General features: G+C 38.7%; 2 protein-coding genes across 2 annotated transcripts; both read left to right on the forward strand.

Annotated features, from left to right (window-relative positions):
- Window positions 1-683: 683 nt before the first annotated feature.
- Window positions 684-1,334, forward strand: LOC104446087 (late embryogenesis abundant protein At1g64065). Its single transcript, XM_039313287.1, has one exon. It carries the CDS (start codon window positions 684-686, stop codon window positions 1,332-1,334), a length of 651 nt encoding a protein of 216 aa, XP_039169221.1.
- Window positions 1,335-5,435: 4,101 nt separating this feature from the next.
- Window positions 5,436-6,086, forward strand: LOC104446088 (late embryogenesis abundant protein At1g64065). The gene has a single exon (XM_010059996.2). It carries the CDS (start codon window positions 5,436-5,438, stop codon window positions 6,084-6,086), a length of 651 nt encoding a protein of 216 aa, XP_010058298.2.
- Window positions 6,087-14,721: the final 8,635 nt, after the last annotated feature.

The following is a 14,721-nucleotide window of genomic DNA, read 5'->3' on the forward strand; positions in this document are numbered from 1 at the left end:
TGCTAGAAGTGCAAGATGAAAGCATAAATTAGATCAGCAAATCCAACAATGTGAGACGTTGTTCCGAATGGTGTAATTTATTTATTTCGCCATAATTCATAATTGGATCTCCAATTAAACCGTGTTAAATTTATTTCGCCATATTTTAAACAACTGGCCGCAGCATCGTGGAAATGATGATATCTTTTGGAAGTCAAAAGACATATGCTCCGAAACTAGGTTTGCTTCTGTCCCCATGATGCCTTAAGCTTTGGTTTAGCCCCCAGTTGAAGAAAGAAAATAATAAAGAAGAGGAAAATAGAATACGGTAGAGTACTCAGGAAGGCAATTCGGTACATGTCATCGAAGCTTCTATTGGTAGAATAGTATGTCCAACCAAAGAAAGGCGTTCTTCTTGAATTAAAAAAGCAATGTCCGAATATCATACTAACACTAAGTCGCATTCCTCTAGAAAAACATGTGATTGCTGACGTTCGGACGCGTTGGCGTCTCAAACTAATAGCATTTTCCTGGAATTCGAGTCTCATATCCATATTTGTTGGGTCCCAAACATTGGATATAAAGCAGAGCATACTTAGGACTTATCAACATTCACAGCCTTCTCAGTTCTCGCATCTCCAATTCCTCCATAGAAGAAAGGAACTCAAGAATCACAAACAAGCTCCCCACAAGACCATCCAGCAATGGCAGAGAAGAACCAGAACCAATACCAACCACCCGAATCCAATGGCTATCACAGGAACGATCAAGAATCACTTCATACCATGGAGGATGAGGAGGCCAAGCGCAAGAAGAGGATGAAATGGACGATCGGCATCATCGCCTTCATTATCTTTCAGGTAGTCCAAGCTCTCTTCTTCGTCCTGGTTATCATGAAGTTCAAGTCCCCCAATTTTAGGGTTAGTGAGTTCAACGTCCAAACCTTCAATATTGGGACTCAAGCCTCACCTTCGTTTGACATGAGCTTCGTTGCCCCGATCCGAGTCAAGAACACCAACTGGGGTCCCTTCAAGTATGATGCTTCTACTATTAGCTTCACCTATGGAGGCGTCCAGGTGGGACAAACGATCATTCCCAAGAACAAGGCCAACTTCAAATCCACTAAGAAGATCGACGTGAACGTGACTCTGAGCTCCGCTAATTTGCCCACTAATATTAATTCGAATCTTGGGAGCGAATTGAGCTCTGGAGTCATTACGTTGACTAGCCAAGGCGAGCTTAAAGGAAAGATTACGGTCATGTTCATGTTCAAGAAAAAGAAGACGTCACAAATGAATTGCACCATGGCCATCAATACCACAACGAAGACAGTCCAATCCTTGTTGTGTAAATGAGGATGTTGAGTGTAATTTTCAGTGATCTATAATTTGTGAGCTCGTTTGTTATTTTCTTTCCACCAGTCTTCTGCAGCTTAAATAGAGAAATTTATATATTTCTATCTTTTTATTGATGGGGCCATTCATTTGTAAATTCTTCGTTTGTTCTGTATTCATGTCATATTATATACCCACGTTATGTGCTTTTTTATTCTTTTTCCTTACACAGAGTAGTGTTTTCATTATGAGGATGACTTGTGTTGGACAAAAGAAAATCATGAGCATGACTGGTGCACTGTATTTCTTTCATTTGGCTTGCCATGGTGTAGAATTAGTGCAGACATCTTGGCTTGGATCTCCTAACTACGAAGCGGACAGAGAGCTCCACTTGTTGTTGACTTGGGACTCCTAGGGACGAACCGACAGTCCGTGAAGATGGGCTTTGACCGAGGTTCATTGTTCCCATCACCGGCTTGCCGAAGGGTGACCACTAGCCACGTATAAGTCCCGTCGTAGAACCCCAGAGGCAATAATTTTTCAGCTTCTACGAACAATCCTAGCCGTCGCTAGAACATCTTTTAGTAGCGGAAGGTCAATTAGTATTAAAAAAATTAAAATTGGAACCGTAATGTGTTACAAGGAAAAATTGTTCAAAAAGTTCTAAACTAATTATACTTTTAGCCAATTCAATCATAAACATTTTCAGTTTGCAAATTAAGTTCTTAATCCACTGTGAGATTAATAGCCAGTTTGGGCTTAAAAAATAAATAACAAATAATCAAAAATTATTGTGGGGCCCAGTCTTTCTAGAATTTGTAGCTCAAAACATGCCGTTAATCTCATAGTGGCCCAAAAACTGTTATGCTAGTAAAGTTTTATCAAATATATCATTGATGATAAAACTATTTTTCGTTCATTCATTTTATATCGTTTGAGCAGGGAAATATTGCACAATAATATTTCATGGCAATTAGACCATTGAAATTTGAATTTGTACGCAGCAAATATCCATAACATTTAGTTTTATGTGGAGTTAATGAGGTAAACATTCAATTTGTTTAATGAACTTTTACGTGATATGATGACAGCCAAAAATATCATTTAAATAGAATTGAGACATTGACATATATACAATTCTTAATTATGAGCGTATTCATTTTCATTAGAAAATGAAAGTTTCTATTTCTTATATGCTCGTGTAAACAAATTTTTGTACTCGCATTGTTCTATTATTTGTTTATGTTGGTGGCCATGTACGTTGCTCATGAGATAAATGGAACGTCATCAAGAAGAAGTACAATAAAGCAATATGGTGAAATTGGACTTCAAATGGTAGCGTGAACAGTGATGACAGGAGTCATCAAATCGTCTCCAAAGCAATGATTAATTTATGTAGAACCTCGCGGAATATTCCATGTAAGCATCACACGGTTCCTCCATAGCTAACCGCGGTCAAATATGTCCAGCCTTATCTCATAATGTGTTTTTTTGCAATTATTATTTCGTACTATCTGATCATCCACGACCTCCCAAAAAAAAAAAAAAATCCACGTCAAATTAGCCATATATCCCGTATGTATCACATGAACAGAAATTTAATCGTTGGATCCAGTACTGTAACTAAAAAATTCGGTTTGGCACCGTGGGAATAATGATATTCTAGATGTCAAAGGAATGCTCAGGATTAGGTTTGATTCTGTCCCCAGTTGATTCTTAAGCTTTGGTTTAGCACCCAGCTGAAAAAAAAACAAACAAACAAACAAACAAAAAAAGGGAAAAAGGAATACAGCTCACATAGGAATTCATGTTATCGAAGCTTCTATTGATAGAATAATAGGTCCAACCGAAAAAGGTCATCCTTCTTTATTGAAAAAGCAATGTCCGGCGATCATACTCGACCCAAGTCGCGTTCCTCTAGACAACATGATGATCTCAACGTTGGGACGCGTTGGCGACCCTAAATTCCCATTCTCTCTCACCGCTCATCCCTCTCAACTCTCACTCAGTCTCACGTCTCTCATTCTCACGCGGTCACGCAGCGCCTCCCTTAGTCCTTCTTGCTCACTCAGTCTTATTCCTCTCACTTCTCGCTCTCTAACTCATGCAATCACGCGCTTCCTTCATTCGATGTTCGTTCTCTTACACACCTTTTTCTTTAACTTTCTAAGAACAGAGAGAGTCGTTGCTGGTCAGAGAAGAAGCGAGGGGTTAGACAACTGGGAGACGGTCTATTTCTATTTATTGGGGTGTTACAGAGTACTATAGAGTACAAGTGTGTGCTGACTAACAAGTGAATGAACAAACGATTCCTCATAGGCTAAAAAGAAGATATCCTTGCCGGTTCCTGGACTCATTCAAGACCCAAACCAAACCGATCAGCTTGGTCCAGTCTAGTTCCAAGACCAAGTGAGCCAATTCCAAAGTGGGAACCAACCCACCCTATAACCGCTTACCCTTATAATTGAGGGCTTTTTTTGGTTGTTGTTCCATAGTGATTATGTATCTTGAGTTAACCTTGACACATCATTCTAAGTCTGAATAAATAATATTTGTACCTAAAATCTCAAAATGTCGATCTGTTTGTTTACATCTCATGCGCCTAAAATACTGTAGGCGAGCTCCGGGCTAAATGGGCTAGAAGATCAATGTGGGTGGGTCCAAAAAAAGGATATTTAGTTCTTGAGTCTTTTTATACTTAACCCAAGATCACAAAATATCCCTGCTGGTTCTTGGACTCACCCGTGAACTAGATTGGACCGGTCAGTACAATTTGGTCCTATTCCAAGAACCATTGGGTCAGTCCTCAAGTTCTAGGGTAGGGTGGGACGTTCCCACCCTAAAACCGATTGCCCTTATAAACTAAGGGCTTTGGCTACATAATGATGATGTACCTTGGGTTAACCCTGACACATCACTCTAAGTCCTAATAAATTTTAATGTCGTTCTGTTTTTTTACATCTCGTGGGCCTAATGGATTATGGGCGAGCTTGAGCCAAATGGACTTGAAGACCAATGTGGGTGGGTCTAAAAAAGGATATTTAATTCTCAAGTAATTTTATACTTGAACCCAAGATCACAACTATCCCCGCCGGTTTCTAAACTCACCTGGGAACTAGACCAGATTGGTTAATTCAGTTTAATCCAATTATAGGAGCATGTGGATCGATTCTCAGTTCTAGGGTATGAATTGATCTACCCTAAAATCAATCACCTCTGAAGGAATTTTTCTTTGGTTACATTGAGTTAACCTTGACACATCACTCTAACTCCTAACAAATAATATTCTTACCTAAAATCTCAAAATGTCAATCTGATCGTTTACATTTCGTAGGTCTAATATATAGGCGAGCTCAGGCCACATGGGCTTGAAGAGCAATACCGGGTGAGTCTAAAATATGATATTTAGTTCTTGAGTAATGTTATACTTGAACCCAAGATCACAATGTGCCAACTCTTTTACCAGCTAAGCCAACACCTTATTGATTAATAGACTTCAATTTATTTCATGTTATCTAATCATTGACGGTCTCCAAATAATCCATGTCAATTTTTTTAGCGATATATCCCATATGTATCACATGAATTGACATTTAATTTTGAGATAAAGTACCTGAATTGGCGTTATCGTCGTGGGGATGATGATATTTTAGAAGTCAAAAGAAACATGCTCTGGACTGGGTTCGCTTCTGGCCCCATCGTGCCTTAACCTCTGGTTTAGCACCCAGATGGAAAATATAATTTGTTAAAAGCGCTCAGGGAGGCCAATCAGTTCATGTGATCGAAGCTTCTATTGATAGAATAATATGGCCCCACCATTAAAAGGTGTCCTTATTTATTGAAAAAGCAATGTCCGAAAGTCATACTAACAATAATTCGCATTCTTCTAGAAATACATGATGATTTCAACGTTCGGACGCGTTTGGCCCCTCTAATCAAATTGCAGTTTCCTGGAAATGGAATCTTATATCCACTTGTGATGTGTCCCAAACATCGTATATATACCTCAGCATAACCAGGACTTCTCAGCATCTCAGCCTTCTCAGTTTTCACATCTCCAATTCCTCCGGAGAAGAAAAAACTCACGAGTCATAAACCGGCTCCCCAAAAGACCATCTAGCAATGGCAGAGAAGAACCAGAACCAATACCACCCACCCGAGTCAAACGGCTATCACCGCAACGATCAAGAATCACTTCATACCATGGAAGATGAGGAGGCCAAGCGCAAGAAGAGGATGAAATGGACGATCGGCATCATCGCCTTCGCCATCTTTCAGGTAGTCCAAGGCCTCTTCTTCATCCTGGTCATCATGAAGTTCAAATCCCCCAAGTTCAGGGTCGGCGACTTTCCCGTCCAGACTCTGACCGTCGAGACTCAGGCCTCGCCTTCTTTCAATATGAGCTTCGTTGCCCCGATCCGAGTCAAAAACACCAACTGGGGTCCTTTCAAGTACGACGCCTCCACTGTTTACTTCACTTATGGAGGTGTCCAGGTGGGACAAGCAATCATCCCCAAGAGCAAGGCCAACTTCAAATCTACGAAGAAGATCGATGTGAGCGTGACTCTGAGCTCTGCTAATTTGCCCAGCAATATCAATTCAAATCTCGGGAGCAAATTGAGCTCTGGGGTCATAACATTGACCAGTCAGGGCGAGCTTAAAGGAAAGATTACAATCATGTTCATGTTCAAGAAAAAGAAGAGCTCGCAAATGAATTGCACCATGGCAATCAATACCACGACAAAGGTCGTCCAATCCTTGTTGTGTAAATGAAGATGCCAATTGTAATTCTCGTTATTTATACTTTTGTGAGCTCACTTCTATGTTTTCTTTCCACGAGTTTTCCATGGATTGAATTGAGAAATTTATGTATTTTCTATCATCCTGTTGATTGAGCATTCATTTATAAATTCCTTTTTTGTTCCGTATACATGTCACATAATGTGCCGGACACAATGTCCTTTGGATTTTCTTTACTTTTTCCCCACAGAGAACGACTGGTCCTGTATTTCTTATATGTGGATTGCCATGGATTGGAGTTAATGCAGACATCTTTGAGTTATTTGTGGCGTAGTTAGGACCTCTAGGGACGAGTGGACGATCCCCGGTGATGGGCTCTGGCCATGGCTCATTTCTGTCCCTAATGGTTCTTGACAGCAGGGGATAGCCCAGGGATGACTAGCCGCGGCATGTCTCGCGGCTGAACTTCACTAGTGATAAGACAAACGTATCCAATAATTTCTCTATAAGCGATGGTTTTTCAGCTTTGGCCATCGCCTGAGATTTTTTTTTTTTTTTTTAAAGTAGTAGAAAATCAGTGGAACCGCCACGTTTTATTCAATATAACTATGATACAGTATTGGCAAATAAGTCTGCTCGGTTGAACCATAAGATCAGTTCATAGCACTGAATCTAACGTTATTTCTAATATTTACAGCGCAAAACTTCAAGGCATGCCAACGCAATGGCCTCTCGATATTTTTTGCAGAAAAGTATTTAGTTATTCCTGGAAACTGAGTCATATATCCACTTGGGTTCTGTACATCTAATTTGTCCGCACAAGGACTCTGTGTGACATCCAATTTTGCAATTTCGTGTTAAGTCAAAGGTGAAAAGTAACGAAACTGTTATGGTTTAAGCTTTTTTCCCTATTAGCAGCCTTTCCTAGATCTTTAGAGCTTGATTGTTTTGACTTTTGAAGTATCATAAACGCACGGTTGTCTCATAGCTAGGCTTTTTTTCTTAATTTGTCACGACCTTTTATCCATCTTACTTTATCTATTTAAGAACTTAAAATTTTAGAATTGGTACTTTTAAATCTTAACATGATGTCCTAGTCAAGTTTTCATTATTTTTGCATTATTATGAAATGTTTCATTTCAACTATGTATTTCTGACATTTGTTTCATACTAGTTTTTTTTTTTTTTCCAGATTTAAGAGCATTCTTTTTTGTCTTTTCACAAATCACTTGCCTATACACATATGGCGGGGTCAAGGATGGCCATATTTTCCACGAAACGAACGAACCTAAGGGAAGAGTACACGGCGGGGTCAAGGATGGCAGGCAAAGTTTGCGACCCCTTTTGCGGGTGTTGGGAGGGACGATGAGGGAGCGACGTCTGATCAATGGTGGCTCGCATGCCATCTGTGCTACGTACATAGTGTTCGGATTGTGGGAGGAAAGAGGGCATTTTCGAAAAACCAGGAAAGCGTAAAAAGGAACGAAATTAAAAGGGAAAAAAAAGGAAATAGAGAACCGATTAACTTGGACGGTCCAAAGATTGGATCCTACTTTGCACATGATTATACCTTTGCCACCACTACTAAAACGGCTGGGTTGCATATCTCAAGCATAGATCTTATTTCAATACTCGTTTTACATAACGTGCTGACATAATATTATATTGGATATCCAATTCAGTATTCTTTCTTCTTCACTTTTTTTTTTTGCATATATAGAAGGATCACACATTTATAAAGATAGATAATGCCAAATTTGTATTCCATGTTATATAAGCATAATAGTACAGATCTTCTTGTGTCCCTCTGATACATGTGTGGCATACCTCTCCTCTTTGTAACTCCCCCAAATAATGGCTCGAGAATACTGACGTGCCACTTCAGAATATGCACCATACTCGATGACTCATATGTTGACTCGAAGCCATTCTGGAAAACAGGATTGAGTCTCCCGCCCGCCTATGCAGACTTGGCAGGCCATTCTATGCCGTTGGAAGTAGAGTGTGGCTAAGTCGAGGGTTCCCCTTCTTAAACTATCGAAGCACATTACTAGCTTTCCGACTGTCAATGTTTGCTAATGAATATTTGCAAGTAATTTCTCATGATGATGACAATTTATACCATAAAACTTACTTTCATCTTCGACGGAATGGAAAACAGGGCCATAGTAGTGACCAAGACTACCTTTTCCTCATCATCATGGCTTTTTCCCTGACATATTCCCACTAAACTCTCGCGTTTCTCTAGAAGTGAAAATTTGGACGACGCGTTTGAGGTCAGGAGTCAAATCACATGGCTCTCTTTGTCCCATGGATGCTTCTTTTTGGACGTACTCTCACTCTGAACACTATGTAAACCTTAAGCACACCCCTCCCTTCTCCAGCCTCACTACATTCTCACATATCCAATTCCTTCGAAGCAACGAAACTTGAATTCCTTCCTGGTTTTGCAGAATATTACCAAATGGCAGAGAAAAACCAGAACCAATACCAACCACCTGCAACGAACAGCTATCACCAGAGCGATCAAGAATCGCTTTATACCATGGAGGACGATGAGGTGAAGCGCAAGAAGAGGATGAAGTGGACGATCAGCATCATTGCCTTCGTCATCTTTCAGGTCGTCCAAGCTCTCTTCTTTGTCCTGGTCATCATGAAGTTCAAGTCCCCCAAGTTTAGGATTGCCGAGTTCGACATCCAAACCCTGACTGTTTGGACTTGTTGTACTGAATTAGTACGTCCATGATGGAGTGTGATAAGAATGCACCGTTTCATTTTGATATGCTACAATGGAAAAACACCATTTGAAGGGGTGTGATGGAGTTATATAAAAGAGTCTAGAAGACAACCATTGGCACGGTTGGCAAAACATACGCTTAGAAAATCGAACATATGCTTAGAAAATCCTCTCCTTTGTTTATCCCCTTTCCATAAATAAATAAAAAAGAAGGCACTACATTTCTTCATAACAAAAACAATCGGCATTTACGCTGTGAAAATCAGGTGCTTTCCTCATAATTGCATTCAGACCAACGTGAAGCATTTTTATTCGTGATTCATCTGCAATTCAATGATCGTTTCAAGATAGATTATTAGCTGCACATTGGAAACAGGTAAATCGTCTTCCGCCAACTTGATTTCTAACATTGGTATCAGAGTCAGGTCATGATTTCTGCTTTGCTTTCATCGAATTTTCTCGTTTATCACTTGATATCGGGATCAAAAGAATAAAATCTATTATGTTTGGATGTTTATTGCTCAGAATTACTATATGAATCGTAAAAAACGAACCGGAGCGAAGAATGGGTTCGGGTCGCGTACACCCGTACGGTTTTGGCCAAATTTTGAAATATTTTTTTGGCCAAAATCAATTTTCAAATATATAAGGTAAAAGTACTTGTCAAGATGAAGTCCAACGGTGGGTTGAGCATTGCTGAATGAGGTCGGACGTGCCCACACGTGTGGCTAGAAGCCGCGGCACGTTGGTGCCACGCACTCAAAGCACTGGGAAAGCCAATGCGTGAGCGTCACGCGCGCCTTGGCAAAGCGACGCATGCTAATGCCATGGATGACGTCATCTAACAATCGATAACCGCTGGGATGATGTCACCACTGGCGGCAGTTGGCCGGCCAGTCATCGGTCGACGACCCGAGTGGAGACCCGACTCGAGGCCCGACCCGTGACTCAACCCGTTGACCCGACCCGACCGGTGACTGGTCAACCGATCGAACCGGATAGCCGATCGGACCGGTTAGCGGAACCGGTGGTCAAACCAGTCAGACTGATCAACAGTTGGACCGGTCAATCGGTCCGGCGGTCGAACCGATCACCGGTTGGACCGGCCAAGAGCCTGTACGGCTCGTTGGCGCGTGTGCCACACACTCAAGCAGCGCATGTGAGCGCATGGGAGCTCCGATTGGAGTGTGGTCAACAACGTTTGGTTCGTATGGTTGAGCTCTAGACTTTGGTTTAATTATTTTGTATTTTTGAATTTTATAAATGTATGAAAATGTGTAGGAAACCTTAAGTACGCGTATTTTTGGGGGTTTAATGCGTAATTCATTTTTTTTTAGCTTGTATTTTTGTAATTTTAGGAAATACAGTAGCTAACCTATATGAAAATGATGTCATATATGCTGTGTAGAGCTTATTTCGATGGTAACATGTATATAGTTTAATATACTTGCAGTTTTCTAGTTCCAAGAAAATTCGAATAATGGTAAGAAATCTTTGTTTTTCTGTTACATGTTGAATTACGATTTTGATTATAGTTACAATATAATTATTTTTTGTACATTGATTCACATCATGCTATGTTTTTGTGTTAATGGAAAAATGTAGAAATTACATGAGATCATGTAATTATTTTTCTTAGTGGGAGTTCGTAGATTGGTAGAATTCGAAAGAGTTCTCACTTAGAACTTACAATGTGCGTAAATTAAACTAATTAATAATAATATAACAATTATACATAGGAGCTGATTGGGAACATAGTGAACTTTCATTTCTGTGTCTTTTGTTGAATTATCATTAATTTAGTTTGTCTTTGTTACAAATTAAATATGTGTGTTATTATGAAAAATATGCTAGTATTGATTCTGCATTTATTATGTCAATGTGTTATAGCAATTGATTATGGCTTCGGCATCCAAGACCATTGTGGCTGACCTCAATAAGGTTGAGAAACTAAACGGTGACAATTATAATATTTGGCACCGAAAGTTTCAATACATTCTTAAGGAGTAAGAGGTTTTGGAAACCCTCAACCACACCATGGATGAACTTGAGCATAGAACTTCAGCTTAACACAGGAGAGATCTAGAAACTTATCAAGCTTGGAAAAGGAAAAATAGCATTGCTCGCATCACGTTGCTGAGTTGTATGCAAGATGATCTTATGTGTGAGTTTGAAAGTTATGATAAAGCTTAAGCTATGTGGGTTGCCTTGAAAGATAAGTTTATGGGTACATCTGCCACTAATTGTGGCAAGATGGGTCACTTTGTGTGTCTAGCAGGAAAAGCAACTAAAAAATCATTCAGTAAAGGGATTAGAGCTGAATTTCCATTGCAACTCATACATTCTAACATTTGTGGTCCTTTGAATGTGAGGGTAAGGCATGAAGTCTCATATTTCATCACTTTCATAGATGACTTCACGCGTTTCGATTATGTCTTTCTGATCTCCTATAAGTCAAAAGCATTAGATTATTTTAGACGATATATAGCGATGGTAGAGAATCAGTTGAACAAAACAATAAAAGCATTGAGAACCGATCGCAGACGTGAGTATCTATTGAAGCAATTCAAGGCTCTTTGTGATGAAAAAGAGATTGTATGACAATTGACTATTCCTAGTACTCCACAACAAAATAGGGTAGCTGATAGAAGAAATAGAACCCTATTAGAAATGGTTAGATCTATGATGGCGCAAGCAAATTTACCTATCTCCTATTGAGGAGATACGTTATTGACTGTTGCCTATATACATAACCGAGCGCCCTTAAAATCGGTCACTTCTACCCCTTATGAATTATGGATTAGTAGGAAACCAGACTTAAGTAGTCTACGTTAATGTGGATGTGCAGCTAATGTTCATGATTATTACCACAATAGAGGAAAGAAATGTATCTTTATAAGATATTCTGAGCACTCCAAAGAGTACGTGTTCATAGGTGAACAAACTGATGGAAGTGTGACTGAAATGGAGTCATGATATGTCATGTTCTTGGAAAACGATTTTTCTAGTAGAGGTGAAATTGATAAAAATTTCCAATTATATGAGATGTGAGATCCTAATAACACACCCACTGATGTTGTAGAGGGAAATGAATATTTACCTCAACATGCAAGGCCTAGTGGGAGTGTTGCATCATTTGGTGAACTGAATTCAAGAGAAATTCAGTTGTGTATAAATATTCATCATCATCGTTTTGAGATTGAAGGGGAAGCATTTATGATTGCTCAGAAAGACGATGTCGAGCCTAAAACTGTTCAAAAAGCTCTCTCATCCTTTGATAAGGAAAAATGGAGAAAATTTTTGGAAGATGAAATGAAGTCAATGAGGGCAAATCATGTCTAGGACTTAGTTGATCTACTACCTAATTGTAAGGCCATTGGAAACAAATTGGTCTTTAAGATTAAGTGAAGGGTGGATGAATCCATTGAAAAGTATAAGACTCGCCTTGTGGCGAAAAATTATACTCAACAAGAGGGTATATATTATAAAGAAATTTTTTCACCAGCTGTAAGATTTGCCTCAATACGCTTTATTCTAACCATCGCTGCACATTTGGACCTTAAATTATATCAAATTGATGTAAACACGGCATTTCTCAATGGAGAACTAGATAAGGAAATCTATATGAAACAACCAATAAGTTTCATAACTAAAGGTCAAGAGCATAAAGTTTGCAAACTTCATCGCTCAATATATGGCCTTAAGCAATAATCTAGATAGTGGTATCTTTGTTTTCATCGAGTCATAACAACTTTTGATTTCGTGATGATCGAAGAAGATCACTGTGTATATGTCAAGCGGTCCGAAGATAAGTTTGTGATTTTATCATTTTATGTGGACGATATTCTATTGGGTGGAAATGACAAGATTTTGGTTATCACAAAAAAAGAATGGTTATCCTCCAATTTTAAAATGAATGACATGGGAGAAACTGCTTATATATTAGGAGTTAAAATCGAAAGAGATCGATCAAGGAAACTCCTTGCTTTATCACAAGAGTCTTATATAATGAAGATTCTTAAGCGTTTCAATATGCAACATTGTAATCTCATTGATATCCATATCATGCAAGGTGAAGGCCTAAGTATTGAGATATGTCCTAAGACTCTAGAAGAAATTAAAATGATGGAAACTGTTCATTATGTTAGTGCAGTCGGAAGTTTGATGTATACTATGATGTGTACTCAACCCGACATATATTATGCCGTGGGATTGGTGAGCCAATATCAATCAAATCCCGATCAAGCACACTGAAAAGCAGTGAAGAGAATCATGAGATACTTGAAAGGTACCATGAACTATCGACTTTATTACTAAGGAAATGATTTAAGCTTATTAGGCTACTCATATGCTGATTGGGGTGGAGACCTAGATAAGCTTAAATCGACTTTTGGATATGCATTCTTACTCAATGGAGATGCAATTTCTTGGAATAGCAAGAAATAGACATGCATAGCCTTGTCTATGATGGAGGCAGAATTTATTGCATGTTTTGCCATAATGTAAGAAGCAATATGGCTAAAACGTTTCTTCGAAAATTTAGCCACTATCACTAAGGTTCCAAGACCGGTAATAGTTTATTGCGATAGTCAAGCAGCCTTTACCTATGTGAAAGATTCCAAGTATCATGGAAGGACAAAACACATTGACATAAAGAATAATTTCATAAGAGATATAATAGCGTAGAAAGAAATAATCCTACAATACATTCCAACTAATAGAATGGTTGCTAATCCATTTACGAAGGCTATTTCTAGAAACATATTTTTAACCCACGGGATGTCACTAGGATTACGTAGAATGTTATACATGTTATTGTAGAGGATCATTGATTTATATATATGTGAACATATATATTATACTTATTTGTTTATTAGTGACTTAATGTTTTATCAATAAGTACAAATTCATTATGAGACTAGCACAAGCACACATATATTATTGGAAAATATGTCAGCGGGTAATTATTGGTTCACTCACATGAGTAATCGCCTCAAGTGTTATAATTAGTACATTGAGATGAGACATTATGTACAAATAAATGCTAAAGAGCAAGTCTAGTACATAAAATACGTTGCCTTAATTGGAGTCAAGATAAGGTATGTGATTTGTTTATAATAAGATCGAACATGATAGTCCCACAATCATGTATACCTGTAAGATGCTGGATGCGAGTATTTAATTGCACGCTATAGAAAGCAAGCTGATATAGCACTCGGGCTAAACATGAATATGTGAGAAGCACGTGACTATGTTTAGGTTAAGATCCGTGTAATTGATATATTTAATAAATGACATACGCTCTTATAAAAAGAGAAATCCACTATAGGATGTAATTTATATTACATATGCATTGTACAACCGACAATGGAAGATGAGTGAAATAATCTCTATTTACTCATTGTGTGAGCACTTGAGGTAATTTATAATTTACCTCATTTTGTGCCCTATATTACTTCTGATTATGTTCTCGAAGTGAAAGATCAATGTTGCTACTTTAGCATGTTGCCGGCAGTCATGAATAGATATGGCTTTATGGGACGTGTCTAGGAAAGTAGTTAGTCATGAAATGGAGAGGGACATGATCACATGTATTTACTAGGAAGACTTTTGTTGTTTATCACATGGACCACCACCTCGCAGATGGTATTTCTCTCCCTCACGGGGGAGGAGTCGACCAATTATATTGTTTTTGTCCCCTAGGTTGTAGATATAATTATAAATACATGGTGTTTTGAGAATGATCAAGTATAGCCTTTAAGGGATAAATATACTTGGATTGATGTAACAAAACATATGTCTGGGGCACTGTGAGACATTGAATTTTTCGGGATTGTAGCCATTATGTCATCCCTAATAGATGCATAATTTGAGCTCCCAAGTGTAGGTGTAATAACCGGTCGCACGGCTTACTTGTCAATATGAATTGTT

Source organism: Eucalyptus grandis, chromosome 5 (genome assembly GCF_016545825.1).
Source record: "Eucalyptus grandis isolate ANBG69807.140 chromosome 5, ASM1654582v1, whole genome shotgun sequence".
In the NCBI taxonomy this organism is placed as follows: domain Eukaryota; kingdom Viridiplantae; phylum Streptophyta; class Magnoliopsida; order Myrtales; family Myrtaceae; genus Eucalyptus; species Eucalyptus grandis.